Source organism: Xylocopa sonorina, chromosome 7 (assembly GCF_050948175.1).
Source record: "Xylocopa sonorina isolate GNS202 chromosome 7, iyXylSono1_principal, whole genome shotgun sequence".
Lineage (NCBI taxonomy): Eukaryota > Metazoa > Arthropoda > Insecta > Hymenoptera > Apidae > Xylocopa > Xylocopa sonorina.
In genome coordinates, this window is record NC_135199.1 from 8,887,752 (window position 1) to 8,904,742 (window position 16,991).

The window sequence follows — 16,991 nt, forward strand, 5'->3', positions numbered from 1 at the left end:
ATATTGTTGATTTATATGTCCGCTTTTAAATTTTGTACTAAGTAATTCCAGATTCGTGCTTTATTATCATATTGGAGTATTGAAGTGTGATAAACTTAACATGCGTTATACTTTGTGCATGAATACATTACACACACATACCCAAACACAAATGTATATATATACGAGTTATGTATTTAGCAGTTGAATGATATGCAACTAGTTTGGGGCAACAATGTATTATGCATCTAATATGCTTCCACAGCAAAATTATTTATTTTATACAAGAAATATTAATAGAAATTTTATTACAAAACTAAAACATATTTTTTTTAGAACAAGCAATTTCACATCAATATTCATGTTATTTCAGACATGCTTATTTCGTCTAAAACAGAAGTTATACAGTTCACTTTGGTTGAACAAAGTGTCTGATTTAACAAAATTGTAACAGAAGTAAGCAATGTAACTGATAATATGCTAGGCGCAATCTGAAATTTCGTTTTACATGATATATGTAAGAAACAAAATCATAATGAAATGTTAAAATTCATTACATGACACATTGCATTGAAATTATAGAGTATGTACGAATATAAATTGTTCTTTCCTTAATGGAATTAAGGTGCCTAAATACTGCCAAGTACTGAAAGCCCACATGCAAAATAATTATATCTTTTCTGATTGTAAATATAAACAACAAGAAACTGTAATTAATATTTAGTTACATAAAGAATGAACAAAAACTATATACATATATAAATAAACAGTAGAAGTTTGTATTGAATTTGTGTGATAATATAAATTTTGTTTTTCTGATTCAAAACCTTTTTTACTGTAAAATTTATTGTGTATATTCTATTCTAAAAAATCATACGTGATTTTCTAATAAATCATATGATTTAGATAAGAAATGTACTATAATAATTGTAGTAAAATAGGGCACGTTTGTTGATAAAAAGAACAAGTTTGTATACCACTCAGTTAATTAATTTTAATCAACTACTCTGTTAATTCGCTTATATCTTCTCTGAGCTTAGAAATATGCAAGATACAATTGAAAAAGATGATGTAATGTAAATTTAAAAGAAAGGACATGTATAGACGAAAAAGTATATGAGTGTGTGTATGCTATTTTTATATACCAATTGTATATTATGTTTCCGAACACTTTTTCCACGCACATATCGCAAAACATTATTATACTTTATCACATTCAATCGTAAATTTATTATTTAAATGTTTATACGAAATTGTGTTTAAAAAATAAGTAAAGTATTAAAACTAATACAATAATTTCCAGCTTATTTTCTTATTATACTACTATTTAAAAATTTGAAACACAAAACTATTCTTGAATATAATAAATAAGTTTATTATTTGATATTGCGATTTTATTATAAATGTAATGTAGTAAACGCACACTGGAATGAAAGGTTGTGCAAAAATTTTGATTATAAAACACTTTATATCCAAATAGCTATGTGTATAAAGGCTACAAACAATTCTACAAAATTATATATATTCATGTAATTAGTTTGTAATTTTCAATTGTAATATAAAGGCATTTGTATAAAAATTATGAAAAGGAAATAATAGTAATGTCAAGTAAACTACATTGTTACTATGCTTCTTAAATGAGTATGTTATTAATTCTTGTAAATATTGTAAAATATTTCTTAAATAATTTCTTTTTATTTATAACTTTTTAATACACATATTACATATTATTGTAAGCTTATTGTTGCAGTATATTAACACATACATAGTCTTTGTAAACACAGAGATATATTAAATTTAATATCGAATAATATACCATTTTCTTGTAGACAATGTAGTTCTATATATATGTACATGTCAAATCAAGTTCAAGTAAAACTATTTAATAGAATACATATACAATATGATTTGCCATAACATAACATACATGGAATGAACTATTTAATTTGCAATATGCAGAATAATTACAGTTTTACACGTTGACTTATGTAAAATCAAAATAGCTTTCATTTATCATTAACTAGTTAAAAATAGACAAAATATTCTATCTTTTCTATATAATTTTCATTAAAACAATAATAAAAAATAAGTATTTGCACGTCGTATTTGGAATGGTTTTATCTCTAAGATGTATTATTATTTGTATTATTAACAAACATGAATAACAGAATACGTACTCACACATTTACAACAATAATTACATAAAACTTTTAAGTCGTAATAAATACATTGTAGACTGTTACATATAGTAGACACATTACATACAATACATAATTATAATACATATAACAAATTTGACTAATAAATAAATAATTATATGCTTTTTTCTTCTTATAACAATTATTATAGGAAATGTGTTACTAATATAGAATGAACTTATTTTACTTTAGTGCATAATAGTAATAATAATAATAATAATAATAATAATAATAATAATAATAATAATAAATTAAAATTGAAGAAACCATTACTGTGCATTTTACATAAATAAATCTCACTAATATATAAGCATAACAAATACACATAAATGTAAAATTATTATGTCAAATGTAAGTTAAACTTATTAAGTTTTATGTAATAATTTATTGTGAATATTTAATCGTATTATCATCTAACAAAACTTTTCTCTTTTCAGCTATTATATATTTTCTCTTTTCTTAATATTTTGACTGTACATTTGTGTAAGTGATACAACTTCTCTCTTTTAAATTAATATAAAATTAGCTTAATGCTTTAAGACATAAATTATTACCAGTGAGGCGTACAAAACGGATATCATTTAAAAGATTATGAATACAGCAAGTTTGGAAGAGCTTCTTAAAGAAAACAACAGAAAATGCAGTTTTAAATAGAGGCACATGTGTAACAACTGTATAAATAATTCAAATATTTTTCTCGTGTATCCCTATGACACGTATGTTTTTTGTTATAACAATTATATCTATTTTTTTAGCTGATTTAAATTTAATATGCATATAAATGCAGATCTGTTTATTACGTACGTATCATGTATTATTGTTCCGTAAACGACATCTAATTCATTTCTACATAAATACAAGTTTGAATATTTATTACTCTAAACCACCCTCTTCTTCTAATTTCGAAAGGAATTTTGGAACTCTATAATTTGGTTCCACCTGTCGTGCCATATCTATCAAACCCAACAATTTCTTGATACCGATAAATATTCTGTAAAAAACAGTATATAAGATATATATATATATATGTATGATATATTCATGTGTACATATTTATTAAAAGTGAATGAATTTATAATAGCATACCGTTTTCCTTGAAGTTTGGCATGCAAAGAAGCCAATTCGTGTTTAGTAAACAGGTCTACTTCCTCTAGAACGCTTAATAAATGATCAGGAGCTGACAAGTTAGGTACATGTAGAATTGTGCTAAATGCTGACAACATTTCCATGTCGTCTAAAACTTGTCTATAGAGCAAAATATATTGAATATATTAACAAAATTCTTCTTTTTACTATGATCTTAAAAGGTCTTAAAAGATTATAGTTTACCTGCGACTTGTAGTACCAAGTATTAACAATTTACGACCACGTGGTGGCTGTTTTGTTAGTAAAACTAACAGCGCTTGTAAAGTCAAGTTGGAATATCGTGGACCAATAGGGCCATAATCTAATAGGCGTTCAATATTATCAACTAAGATGCAACTAAGTTGCGAACGGTATGCATCATCGAATATCTATAGAGAGCAAAAAAAATGTATGTTACATATATTTAATTTTACTGATTTTTTGAAAATATTTATTGCACATTTACCTTTCGAATGGAAAGACACTTTGCAGATTCTGTGAAACCAACCATGTCTTCTGGTGTACATACTTTGACGAATGGAAAATCGGAATTTTTTGCTATTTGAGCAGCAAGAGCTGTTTTTCCACTATTTGGTGGTCCTTCCAATAAGACCGAAACAAGACCAGAACCTTCAGTACAGCGAGCCTCTTGAATATATAAATTGCCATCGGATAGAATTTCTGCCACTGGTTTGCCCCAATTAATAATTCCTCGTATAAGAAGGTGATCCAACGCTTCCGCACTTGTACCAAATGCCTATGGGTAAATTAAACAATTGTTCAAACCATTACAGCATTTTGTTAATAATGTTTGAATTGCTTTTTAAAATTACTTACAGGCTTAACATCATTTTCCAAGGCATGAAGAAAATCAGTTCTAGAAACCATAAGCTTTTCCATTGCAGCCGGATCTACCTCTACTTTACTGGAAGCCTTGATCAATCTATTCATAGCTGTACTTTGTGCAGCTCTAACTAAACCTTCTAATTCTGCGCCACTGAAATTCTTCGTTAATGCAGCTAATTCTTTTAGATCAACGTCAGTTGATATTTTTTTATAGTCTCTCATTCTTGACGTATGAATATTAAGAATTTGGAATCTCCCATGTTCATCTGGTAAACTAATTTCCATTTGTACCTATGACCATATAAAAGTTTTATTTAAATAGCGATCTTTCAAGTATCATTTTTAATATTTATTATTAAATAAGTACCTCTAATCTACCAGGTCGTAATAAAGCTTCATCGATCATATCCCTTCTATTAGTCATACCAATAACAAGAATATTGTTTAATTGCTCTACGCCATCAATTTTTGCGAGCAACTGATTCACAACAGTATCATGAACTCCTGTATTTCCGGCGACGCTACCTCGAGATTTACAAATAGCATCAATCTCGTCAAAAATAATAATATGTAATCCACTATTTGGTCCAAGCTGAAAATTGTAATTCATTAATTGTATATTAATATTTTTATAAATGAATAGTATATTTCTATAATCTTTCTACCAGATTTATAAACGAAGATTAAAAATATTTACTCGTTTCTCTTCCTCTTCAGCGTCAGCAAATAATCTCCTGATATTAGCTTCACTTTCTCCAACATATTTATCCAAAATCTGGGGGCCATTGACGATTTTAGGTTCCCTAGCGTTTAACATCGTTCCAATCTGCCGTGCCATTAAGGTTTTACCTGTACCTGGTGGACCATAAAGTAAAATTCCTTTCACGTGTTTACAACCCAATTGAGTAACAACCTCTGGCGGAAAGACTCTTGACGCGAACGCTCTTCGAAAAATTGCGGTAAACTCTTTATCCAATCCACCAATTCCCATTTTTTGAAAGTCCCAGTCTGGATTAATAATTGACTGACGAACAATTTTTCCTTTTGCTTTGCCAACAAGATTTAAACTTGAATTATCTGCTTTCTCAAACTGTATTACAGAGTCGCCCAAACAGCGTCCCATTTGAGTCTTCTTGGGTACTGTATTCTGTCCAGAACTTATAGCAGAAAGGTCAGCAGCTTCTAAACTTTTAACCACAAGACCAAGCATTTTCTTGTCCTTAAATTGAAACACTAACTGCTGACCCACGGTGAATGCCTGTCCTGAAAATTGTAGTAAGAAATCCTTGGCCATTTCATCAGTGTTGTATGGTTCCAAGGTAGTCCTAAAATAAATTACATTGTGAGTACAATTAGAAATATTAATTTCTTCTAGATTTTTATATAATGTACGTACGACTTTTTTTGTAAAAAATCAGCTTCCAATACAATAGTGCACAAACATTCTGTACTTGAAGTAGGATTAAAATGATAAGGTCGTACTTCAATTTCTTGATTGAGTGAAAGAGTAGCCCATTTTCTTTGAGGTAAACTAAATCCGACTGTTCCTCTGGGTACTTCATGATGCCTTTTTACAGTAAATACGAAATGATGATTTGGCGCAGTGGTAACCTCAATATGCCTGAAAGATAAGATAATATTAAACTTCACGTTTATCAAAAGGAATAGAATTGTTGAAATTACAAATTGAACTGAGAATTCTTTTGATTATTATTAACATATTAAAATAAATTACTTACTTAAACTATAAATTATAAATCATATACTGTATATATATGCAAGATTAATATAATTATGAATGTTTATGCATGCAAAAAAAAAAAGTTAAATTGAAATTCCATCTAATCAGTTTAAAGTTTTATCATACTCTGTATAGAAGGTACATATAGTCACTTAAGCTTTAAATCTTATTATAGGTACCAAAATCAATGAATTAATCAGGAGATGACATCTTTACCTGACATCATCTGGAAAGTCATCTGAATTGATTATTGCACAATTCGTAATACTGAGTTCATCAGTAGGACACCTTACTGCTTTCATCCTCTGTAGAAAAAAACAATAAATTTTACGATCAATATTGCAAAAGATATTTACCGAAAGTGTATCACTTTCACAGTTACAAGTATTGATGAAACTTGAAAGAAGGAGGGGGATAGAACAAAGAATTTCTATACATATTCTCGATTGAATATTTGTTGTAATTATTGCGTAGAATATATAAGAGAAAGAATAAAGTAAAATATTAAGTAATTTTTCAGTCGAAGCTTACCATTACTGACATTTTTCTGACAGAATTTTGTAGACACAGGCCCCTATACGGTATGGAACCTGCAATGCAGGATATTAGGAAAATCACTGCAGCCAACGATGGGAATATAAAGATAGAAGGTTTCATGCTAGAGATTTTATTTGTTCAAAAAAAATCACCATCGAAAAGCAAACTTAGATCCACGGTATGCTAGAAAATCTCATATAAGTGGGAATATCGGTTCTCATAGCGTCCTTAGATAAAAGTAGGGTTAACAAAATCACTAGATAGAGTGTAATCATGCGTTTTATTTCCCATCATCGTTGACATAGTTGTTATTCATTATTATCATCCCCTTAAATGAAAAACTGCAATAAAGAGCAATATACATACCACAAAAATACTTATTATTATTATTCAATAAAAATTTTATTATTATTTTAGTTCCGTTATTTTGTGTATGGAAGTGATTCATCTGAAAAGTGAAAATCAGCCTTACTCTTGTCATCGTTGTGTGTATCTCATTACGAATGAAATACTGTACCAACATTGTATCACAGCTGATTGTGAAAGAAGAATGTAAACAAAAACACGTAGTATAGTATAGACAGAGAGGAGTTATTAAGGAAAGATTCAAGAGAAAAAAAATACTTATTTGTTTGATTTAATGTAACCCCAAATGGCTAGCGAAAGAAGTATTCTTAGTTTACGATTTAATCAGGATCAAGGTACCAATTGCTTAAACATCAATTATACTTTAATCTTTAGCGATTATCATATATTTATATTTAATATTATTGCACTAAATTTCATTTTTGTATTGTGTCTAAACTAAAAAGGTTAAAACAGGTCATTCATTTTAGAAGAAAGAGATGTAATATTACACAAAAGAACAAAACATGAGACATCACAAATACAAATGTTTCGTTTGTAACGATATTGTTGTATATTAATGTTCGATTTAATTATTAATATCAATATTTTTACATAATATTTCGAATTAGTCATTGTTTGATAATTTACCTTTAAATTACAATTTTTTCTAGGATGTTTTACATGCTGCATGGAATCTGGTCTTAGAGTGTATAATGTAGAACCATTAGTTGAAAAAGCACTCTTGGAAAATGACATAATGGGAAGTATAGCTATCGCAGAAATGCTTTGGAGAACAAACATTATCGCTATAGTAGGTGGTGGTACAAGACCAAAGTTTGCAGAAAATACAGTACTTATTTACGATGACTTATCTAAGAAATTTGTGATGGAAGTCACATTCACCAGTCCTATTAAGGCTGTGCGATTACGTAGGGACAAGTAAGTTCATTACTAAAAGTGACTTCTACTTATAGTCATCATATATATTCCATATACTTAGGAATAATTTTATACAACAGAATGATAGTGGCACTTCAACGTGAAATACATGTCTTCTCATTTCCAATGCCAACGCGAAGATTATTAACTTTGGAAACTAAAGATAATCCAAAAGGACTAATTGAAGTTGCCACTTTAGCTACAGCGCAAAAACAGATTCTTGCTTTCCCCGGTCACAAACAGGGCAGTGTACAGTTAATTGACCTTGGTGCTACAGAAGCTGGAAGTTCCAGTGCTCCTGCAACTTTGGCAGCACATCAGGTACATGTCTCTTTATGTTGATCTTAACACATAATATTTTTAGTATTTTCTTTATATTTATAAAAAATACTGTTAGGGTGCATTGGCTTGTCTCGCAGTTAACAGTAGTGGAACTATGATAGCAACTGCTTCAACGCAGGGTACTTTAGTTAGAGTATGGGACAGTATACGTAGACACTTGTTAGTGGAATTGAGAAGAGGTGCTGACCCTGCAACACTTTATTGGTAACAAAATATAATTTTTTATCGTTATTTTTATGTACAAGAATAAATAAATTTTACAATGGAAGCATTTCGCTTTTATAGATTTTTAATGTAATGAAACATACTATGTTTCAGTATTACATTTAGTAGAGATTCGGAATTTCTATGTGCTTCCAGTGATAAAGGAACAGTACATATATTTGCATTAAAGGACACACAATTAAATCGCAGGTCGACGTATGTATAGTTTGAATTTTTATTGACAAATTTCATTGAATAAATTTAATGATTAATTTATTTGTAGTTTCTCAAAAATGGGATTTTTGGGAAATTATGTTGAAAGCCAGTGGGCATTGGCTACTTTCACAGTACCGCCAGAATGTGCTTGTATATGTGCATTTGGTACAAGGAGTTCTGTTATAGGTATGTAGTACAGATAATAAAAGAATATCTAATATTATGTTAACTTGAAATATTTATACATATTTTACGCTCATTCTATTTTTAGCCATCTGTATGGATGGAACATTTCATAAATATGTTTTCACTGCCGATGGAAACTGCAACCGTGAGGCATTTGATGTCTTCCTAGATGTTTGTGATCATGATGATTTTTAACATGGATTATATATATTATGTTTATAAAATGTTATGCCTGTAGGAGAGTTTCTAGTCATCTTAAATAAGAAACTTCTTGCAGCAGATGTCTGTACAGTAACATAATGATATTAGTTAGTGTAAAAAAAGTACAAGTCACTACACTTATTGATTTTTTTAACATAATATACTAAATGTTCTTCAGTCTATTTTATATACACACAACATCTTAGAAACATAAGTCCAACTATAATACAATAAAAATTAATTTTATACATGAAATATCTTCTTTGATCTACGTTTTCCTTGGATAGTTTCATCTTCTAGTTCTTCATTATTCCTGTTTCCCAGATTTAGACTCTGCCACATATTCTCGAATTAGTTCTAAAAGTTATTGTATTAAAAAATAATGAAAACGTATAATTATATAATCATTTAATATTAAGATTGTTTATATATACTTACTATATGGTTCTGGATCTATCATAGGGCTTATCATTGTAAAATAACAAAACGTTCCTATAAAACCCACAAATGATCCAATAAATATCCCATACCGCCATCCTGTTAAACGAGTCATTTTTGCTGAAACGAAATAGAATAGGATTAAGGTGTATTGACAAAATTAATTTTTTAATTATTACAAAATTATAAATTGTATAAATTTAGAATATACAAAATTAACCTGTCTCTCCCTAAAATATATTTATAACATTTACAGGTTATGTTCTTAAATATAGTATCTTACTCTTCTTTTTTAATAATATTTTACAATGTGAAAAAAAAACAGGCAAAATGAAGAAGTTTCACTTTAATTTCTTACAAAATGTTTAATGAATTAATGTTCCTTCATGTGAAGCAGAGATTCTCAATCTCGTGTCCGTGAGCGTACATATGCTCGTGAATATGGATTGAGAACCCCTAACGAGTATATTTTTTGTTACATCAATGTACCACCAGATGGCAAGAACAATTGTTCCTTTCTCGTTAGTGGTCGAAAATAAAGTTGTTCGTATATATACAAAAATCCAAGTTCTTTGGTTGTACTTGCTTCGGCAGTACATATACTAAAATTGGAACGATACAGAGAAGATTAGCATGGCCCCTGCGCAAGGATGACACGCAAAATCGTGAAGCGTTCCACATTTTTTGTTACGTATAATTTTACATGAAAAGATTGGTTCATTAATTGAAAACTGCATTCGTACTCATACAGAATATTGTGGACAAATTAATATTTTTTAATTTATTGATCTGAAAGAGAAATAAGCGTATCGAATATAGCTAACATTTAGCATTTATATATACCGCGTGTCAACGTAGGCGGTTTAATCGTGTCGAATAATTTGTTGTATTAAGATTATACTTTGACTTAAAATCATAAAGATTTTACGTTACATTCGTACACTTCACTACATGTACTACTTATTATTTCATTATGAATTATAACAGATAAAATCAACCTGTTAAGTGAGATAAAGTCACTCACATGTCATGGTTTAGTTTGTTTTGACAATGAAGTGTGTAATTAGTTTCACTCTTCTTAACAATATCATAAGGAAAAAGTTATTGCTGTCAAAGATTATATTGTAACAAATTGTAAAATTTACGATTACTGCTTAAACAAATAAAGCAAACGTATTTAGTGCACTCATTTAAATGCCGATTGTGTACAGCAAATAGATTTTACAACGAATATATGAATGATTTATAGTGTAATTAAAAGATGACGAAACAATGGTTATCAAACTTTATATTAGCCGGTACTATTAGATTTTTGTTGATGATCTCTGAATATCAGAAAGTTATTAGCGATCGCGTGGAAGTCTCTACTGCCTTGAATTCTTGGAAAAGAGGTTAGGATAAATGTCATCATGTTGTTTAATTTATATGTAGCAATAGTATGAATTGAATACATATATATAACATAAACTGAAAATGTATTTATATTATCAATAATATTATATCGCTACAAATAATAATTATAGTGCAAAATACAATGTCTTTAACCTGTTTTTAGTGACCGAAGGAGTATACTTGTACAACTTTGGTATCGATCCATATACAGGAGATTTATTTCATGAAACGCCTATTGGATTATATGTTTTTAATTTCATACAATTGCATTTACCACGGTGGGTGTTATTTTGCTTATTTGTCTTCACTGACTTATTAACAGCATTACTTCTTGGATTTACAGCGAAACATTATGCCATCGAACTGGTTAGCTAAATCTTATATTTAAATTTAATAATAAAAATTGAGATAATCATTATTTAATTTAATTGTGACAAAATTATTTCAATTTATAGATATCTAGAAAGTTAGAAGTGGAAAGAAATAAAAAATCTGATAATGAAAATATGGAAAGCCACAATGATGCTTCTACAATATATACTTCCATGATGTATGTCTCAGTGGGATATTTATTTAATCCATATATAATACTTAACTGTGTCGGACTTACAACAACAGTATTTACAAATTTGTTATACTCCATAGCATTAGTTTCAATGACAAAAGTTTCTATAATGTGGAGTGGTTTATCAATCTCATTGTTAACATTGCAAGGACTCTATCCTATTTCACTTATAGTACCAACAATGATCTACATTGCACGCTCTGATAGTTTAAATCGAAAAAGGAATATTACGATTTTCATCATGGTGTTTGCAAGCATATTAATGACACTATTTTGCATTTCTTATTACATAATGGGAAGTTGGTCATTTATTTGGAGCACATTTGGCTTTATTCTAACAGTTCCTGATTTACGTCCAAATGTGGGACTTTACTGGTACTTTTTTACAGAAGTATTTGAACATTTTAGATGGCTTTTCATTGCTTCTTTTCAAATAAATGTCGGTTTATTATATATAGTACCATTAGCATTAAGGTTGCGACATGACCCAATGCTATTAGCATTTTCTTACCTAGCAATTGCCGCTATATTTAAGTCTTACCCTTGTATAGGAGATGTTGGGTTTTACATATCTCTTTTGCCGCTATGGAGGCATTTATTCCAATGTAAGTTGTATAAATCAACTATTTTATTTATTTATCAAATATAAAATGCATTAATGTTGTATAAGTTTTACACTCTTTTGCAGATACACAACAAGGATTCATTGTAGGCTGTTTTATGCTATTTTGTACAATCTTTGCACCTACTGTGTGGTATCAATGGATGTATTCCAGATCGGCTAATGCGAACTTCTACTTTGGAGTCACATTAGCATTTGCTATTGCACAAATCTTTTTACTTACTGATATTCTTTTTGCGAGCGTAAAATACGAATTTGTTGTACGTCACGGTATTAATAAGGATGTCAGTGGAAGTACGGCAAAGCTCCTTCTAGAATAAACTTATACATTATAACGTTTGGCATTAAAAACTATGAACAACAGTTTGAAAGTTAAAAAAATTATTCTTAAATGTGTCCATAAAATAACCAATTTTAAATAAAAATTTAATGACTGTTAACCATAAACCATAATATATCATTTTCGTAATCTTCAAGTAAAATAAATTTTTAAAGAATAAATTGGTAATGGCATTACAAAAGAAAGTAAACATTTTTATTTTTATTTTATTGAGTGTTTCATTTTTGGTATCAAAATTGTTAAATGTAAAAATATGTAAAGAACTTTTTATAATACAATTAACGACCTATTCCTCTCATAGAAAGATATCGTAACTGTTTTAACAACTAACAATTTGTTTATTTTATATCGAAAATTCGATCTATTTCTTTCTATCCAATTCTATTTAATTTCTATCTAATTCTATCTCATTATTACATGCATTATTTTCCTCACAGTATTTCAATAAAGTTTCCCAACATTTATCTTTACAAAGAACAGATTGGTTCCCTACTATTATTAATAAATTTTTCGCTCTCGTTACGGCGACATTAAATCTCTGAAAAAAATATAAAAATTTGTTACATTTTGTTGTAATTCTTACAATATTCTCGTTTGAACACAAGTAAATCAATTAGACATCTCATACATTCATAGTATCATACCTTTGGTTTGGATAAGAAGCCAATATCTTCTTTATCATTACGTTTGAAAACTCGTGAACGTACTGTAGATACAATTATAATTTCCCTTTCTTGTCCTTGAAATGTATCTACTGTTCCTACAGTTATTTTACCCAAGTTATGTTCATATAAGCTTTTTTCAATCATAATTTTCTGTTGTATAAATGGCGTTACTACGCCAACATCATAATGCTGTATTTTACGTTTATCAATTTCAGAACTCATCAATATCCTTATCAATTTTGTAATAAATATGACTTCATTTATATTATAAACACTGAAAAAGAGATACATTTAATTTATGTTATATTTTTAATAAACTTACGTAATATAAAAAAATTACAATTACCTCATATTTGGTGCTTTTATTTCGTCACCTTTAACATCAAAAAATATAATAGGAAACGTTCTATTTGATAATAGTTCACACCCTGAAGTTATATGACCCTTATTTGAATCCTTGCAATATAACAGTTCATTATCATAAAATAATTTATTGGATGTATACAAAATTTGCCATTTATTGCGGTAATTACGAAGTAATTTCGTTATATAACGTGAGTTATATTTATTATTTACTTTTTTATATGGTCCACATTCCATTAATCTTTCCAATAAGGACTTTCCTAAAAATACAATTTAACGCCATGTATATTAGTATTTTAGGAATAAGTTTAATTTTAATAGCAAAATATTACAATTACCAAGTAAGTGTTCAATTTCTCTATGTCTAACTATAGGACCAAGTTGATGAGGATCGCCAGCAATAACAATTTGAGCATGCAACATTCCTCCAATTTTGTTTTCCGAACTCGTGATTGTAAGTGGTATCAATGATTCTAGTTCTGTACTTTGGCTAGCTTCATCAATGAATATGTATGAAAAGTGGTCACTTCGTAAATTAAGCATTACTAATCTGCAGTTAGCGAATTATAAATATCATCGAAATTGTGATTACTAATGCAAAAGAACTATAATGATAAACGAAAAAACATACCTTATACATGTTGTTAACGTTGTAATAACAATCTTTTTTCTAATAAATATTTCTTTTGGCAAGAAAATGACCTCTTCATCAACAAAATTTGAATTAGGTTTAATTTCTTTGTCTATGCTCTCCCTATGAATTTAAATCAAAAGTACTAACAATAAAATAATGATTATTCATAAGAATAGCTTACTCATGTTTTGATGCTGCATACATCCGAAATATATCTTTATGAGAAAGGAAGGGTAGTAATCTCTTTGCAATTTCATCTACTGCTGCATTCGAGGTTGCACATACTAAAATACTCTTGGACACGTATTGTTTCCTAATCTACAAAATAATTAAGTTTTTGAAAGATGATAAAGAGGAATGTTTATTTTAAATTATACTATTATGGATTAGATTAGATTAGATTGACTTTTAGATTACTGTAGATTGAATTTTACACCTGACAAATAGTTTCAATTAATGTTGTTGTCTTCCCGGTGCCAGGAGGACCAAATATAATGTAAGGAGCAGGATATGCTGCATTATTTAATATGTTATACACTGCTGTCTTCTGTTCTGGATTTTCTGCCACACTTTTATGAGTCCAATCTAAATCACTATTTCATAGTAAAATTTGATTGAAAATCTGTAATAAATGGAAAGAATAGTTTGTATCAGAATAAACTTACCTCTTTGGTAAAGTATGAAGACTTGTGTCAATTTTTGGATATATTAAATCGACCAAATTGTGCTTAAACATAATGTGTAGAACATAATGACAACATTTTAATGACCAGTTTGTAGCAAGAAAATTAACGTCAACTTTATCATTACTATCAAATTTAGTTAAAAAAGGTCTGCAAATTTTCGAGGTGGATGATTATTATTACTTGCATAATATACTAAGTTGTACTTTTAATCTTATACATCAGGTTAAATGTACTTACTTCTTACGTGGGAATAAATATACTTTTTGTTTTTCAATCATCGTTATTTTACAATAAATTTCTGGTTTTTTCCCAGAATTATTTTTTGCAGCATAATTAAGTCGTACTTCGTTACCAACTTTAATAATTGAATCATCTTTATCTAAAGTTGGTACTATGACTACAAATGTGTCAGCAGCACGTGTAATGTTAACACCCACTAAATTATGTTTTGCAGCTAACAATTGAATGGAATAATCTTCTAGAAATAATAAAATTTTAAATAGTACCAAATAATCCTTAGATTCTATTCTTTTTATTTTTGGAAGGCTTTCAATGATGTCCGCATAGCTTTTACACAGTCCAGTAAATGCAAATCTTGTGCGATAGTTTTTCAAAACTTCCTTTAATTCAAGAGGTGTCTCATAATTTGGTAATTTTTTATACTCGCACATTTCAAAATTTCTGCAACGTCTAAAATTAAACAAAATATTTAAGTTTACTCATTTTATAAAATACAGTTATTCGTCACGCAATTTTAAATGCTTACATGCTTTTGTCGCCAAAAGATCTTGTGTCTTCATTATTTACCATATTGAAAAAACTATTGAAATAGTAATACTCTGCTTGTCTTGAGTGTACAAAGGAAAACCATTGAAATCAAAACATATAAGATTAAAATAGTTAAGATATAAGAATAAAATAATTTTACCTTTACTTACATTAACTTTCTTTACTGTCCTCTATATAATGCAGTTAAATAAATTTTATACCCGTAACGTACAAATAATTACTTCTCTCAGGTACAAAGTATTCTTTCAATCTATTCAGTACTTAGTAATACCACAGCATATATACTGTGATATTACTAAGTACCTGTATACCTTTAGAATGGGGTTTTTCCCCATTTATACAAAGAGAAATCTTGACAGTTTTACCATCCTATAATATCACATTATTGATAAGAAAGAAAAAATTCTTACAAACAACTATATCATACTACATATACTATTACGAAGTTATATGTATAGTATGATATAGATAAGGCATATATATATATATATACACATTGTTTCACATTATAAGTATAGTTTTTTTAGAGTATTGACACTGCTTGTATAGTTAAGATATTACATTTTTTTCTTTTCTATTGTCTATAATTCCGATGTATATTAAAACTAAAGTACTTTTTGTACATTTTAGCCTTCCATTTATTTCATAAAAACGTCTGTTATATTCTTATATTTAACTCTGAAAACAACCAATCGTATTTCGAATTTTGTGCACTTACGACTATAGATTACCTAGATCGTGTTTCATTATCGATGATGCCAAAATGGGGAAACCCGTTCTTTTGTTATCTAACGTCTGGACAACACTGGTTTACTAGATACATATTATATTCGTTGGTTGAATATACTGTTGTATATGCTATTGCGTATATGTTGCATACGTAGTGTTGAACATAATGTGTCGTATTATTCACAAATGATAATTTAATGGTGTGCATGTGACGTCGATACTTTTTACTGTATCGTACAATGTACGTCTAATGATTTTACCGTAGAAAAGAAATGGACACATTACACATTTTTCATTGACAAAAGTATGTTACTATGTATGTACGCGTAGACAATGTAAAATGTAAACGGCATTAATAGTTACCGAAGACAGACAAAATTGCAATTTACAAACAGCTTTCTATTAATCTTTGTATTCTTACATTTTAATATTTTTCCTTTAAAAGTATTTGAAATTTTTGTATGCTTTGTTATGTTGTTAATCGATTTCTAAAATGATACACTGAACCTTAAACAGTTCACTTGTGTATTTTCTATTTAACCTTATATAAATTGAGTTTCAAGATACAAAAGAGATATCATAGATAAATTCTACATTATGTCTATCTATTTAAAACTTAGTTCATAGATTGTTTTATTTCAGCAAAAATGTCAGAGTTGATAGATAATTCTGCGGAAAAGATTGACATAATTCTTCCGAGGCAAGGCTTATTATATCGGGAAGAAAATTTGGATTATATACTTTGTAAACCAAAATTAATTCCGTTGAAATCTATCACCTTAGAAAAGTTAGAGAAAATGCAAAAAGATGCAGAGTCAAAGATCAGAGAAGCTGTAGAACATATTGGATTAAATGATAATGAATAGACTATATAAGAACTGAAGAAAACAAAGTATGTGAAAATAA

The 16,991-nt window shown here is 28.6% G+C and overlaps 6 protein-coding genes and 1 non-coding gene across 9 annotated transcripts; 4 read left to right on the forward strand and 3 right to left on the reverse strand.

The window, feature by feature from the left end:
- Positions 1-2,513: 2,513 nt before the first annotated feature.
- LOC143425167 (vesicle-fusing ATPase 1) lies at positions 2,514-6,517 on the reverse strand. Its single transcript, XM_076897727.1, has 10 exons — positions 6,421-6,517; positions 6,106-6,194; positions 5,545-5,769; positions 4,846-5,473; positions 4,516-4,740; positions 4,140-4,439; positions 3,769-4,059; positions 3,507-3,691; positions 3,264-3,422; positions 2,514-3,168 (listed from the first exon to the last, which is right to left on the reverse strand). Exons 1-10 carry the CDS (start codon positions 6,430-6,432, stop codon positions 3,051-3,053), a joined length of 2,232 nt encoding a protein of 743 aa, XP_076753842.1. The 5' UTR covers positions 6,433-6,517; the 3' UTR covers positions 2,514-3,050.
- Positions 6,518-6,908: 391 nt separating this feature from the next.
- On the forward strand, positions 6,909-9,117 carry LOC143425301 (WD repeat domain phosphoinositide-interacting protein 4). The gene is made up of 7 exons (XM_076897997.1): positions 6,909-7,127; positions 7,446-7,713; positions 7,794-8,034; positions 8,111-8,259; positions 8,374-8,475; positions 8,543-8,661; positions 8,747-9,117. The coding sequence occupies exons 1-7, from the start codon at positions 7,079-7,081 to the stop codon at positions 8,854-8,856; spliced, it is 1,038 nt and encodes a 345-aa protein (XP_076754112.1). The 5' UTR covers positions 6,909-7,078; the 3' UTR covers positions 8,857-9,117.
- LOC143425302 (uncharacterized) lies at positions 8,827-9,455 on the reverse strand. Of its 2 annotated transcripts, XR_013102022.1 has the most exons (3): positions 9,301-9,455; positions 9,112-9,219; positions 8,827-8,945 (listed from the first exon to the last, which is right to left on the reverse strand). XR_013102022.1 is itself a non-coding variant. In XM_076897998.1 (2 exons), exons 1-2 carry the CDS (start codon positions 9,413-9,415, stop codon positions 9,170-9,172), a joined length of 165 nt encoding a protein of 54 aa, XP_076754113.1. In that variant the 5' UTR covers positions 9,416-9,455; the 3' UTR covers positions 8,986-9,169. The 2 variants fall into 2 exon arrangements, 1 of the variants encoding a protein (XP_076754113.1); XM_076897998.1 differs by lacking the exon at positions 8,827-8,945 and having other exon boundaries at positions 8,986-9,219.
- A 423-nt stretch (positions 9,456-9,878) lies between these two features.
- On the forward strand, positions 9,879-9,985 carry LOC143425736 (U6 spliceosomal RNA). The gene has a single exon (XR_013102067.1). It is a non-coding gene; the product is annotated as a U6 spliceosomal RNA (small nuclear RNA).
- A 295-nt stretch (positions 9,986-10,280) lies between these two features.
- Pig-u (phosphatidylinositol glycan anchor biosynthesis class U) lies at positions 10,281-12,242 on the forward strand. The gene is made up of 4 exons (XM_076898084.1): positions 10,281-10,691; positions 10,856-11,058; positions 11,148-11,862; positions 11,946-12,242. The coding sequence occupies exons 1-4, from the start codon at positions 10,562-10,564 to the stop codon at positions 12,197-12,199; spliced, it is 1,302 nt and encodes a 433-aa protein (XP_076754199.1). The 5' UTR covers positions 10,281-10,561; the 3' UTR covers positions 12,200-12,242.
- Positions 12,243-12,604: 362 nt separating this feature from the next.
- LOC143425700 (putative helicase mov-10-B.1) lies at positions 12,605-15,377 on the reverse strand. Its single transcript, XM_076898701.1, has 10 exons — positions 15,334-15,377; positions 14,805-15,257; positions 14,547-14,714; positions 14,318-14,474; positions 14,063-14,199; positions 13,879-14,001; positions 13,586-13,797; positions 13,231-13,507; positions 12,864-13,158; positions 12,605-12,757 (listed from the first exon to the last, which is right to left on the reverse strand). Exons 1-10 carry the CDS (start codon positions 15,375-15,377, stop codon positions 12,605-12,607), a joined length of 2,019 nt encoding a protein of 672 aa, XP_076754816.1.
- Positions 15,378-16,165: 788 nt separating this feature from the next.
- On the forward strand, positions 16,166-16,951 carry Bbip1 (BBSome interacting protein 1). Of its 2 annotated transcripts, none has more exons than XM_076897812.1 (2): positions 16,166-16,427; positions 16,728-16,951. In XM_076897812.1, exons 1-2 carry the CDS (start codon positions 16,400-16,402, stop codon positions 16,949-16,951), a joined length of 252 nt encoding a protein of 83 aa, XP_076753927.1. In that variant the 5' UTR covers positions 16,166-16,399. The 2 variants fall into 2 exon arrangements, with proteins under 2 accessions (XP_076753927.1, XP_076753928.1); XM_076897813.1 differs by having other exon boundaries at positions 16,178-16,389.
- Positions 16,952-16,991: the final 40 nt, after the last annotated feature.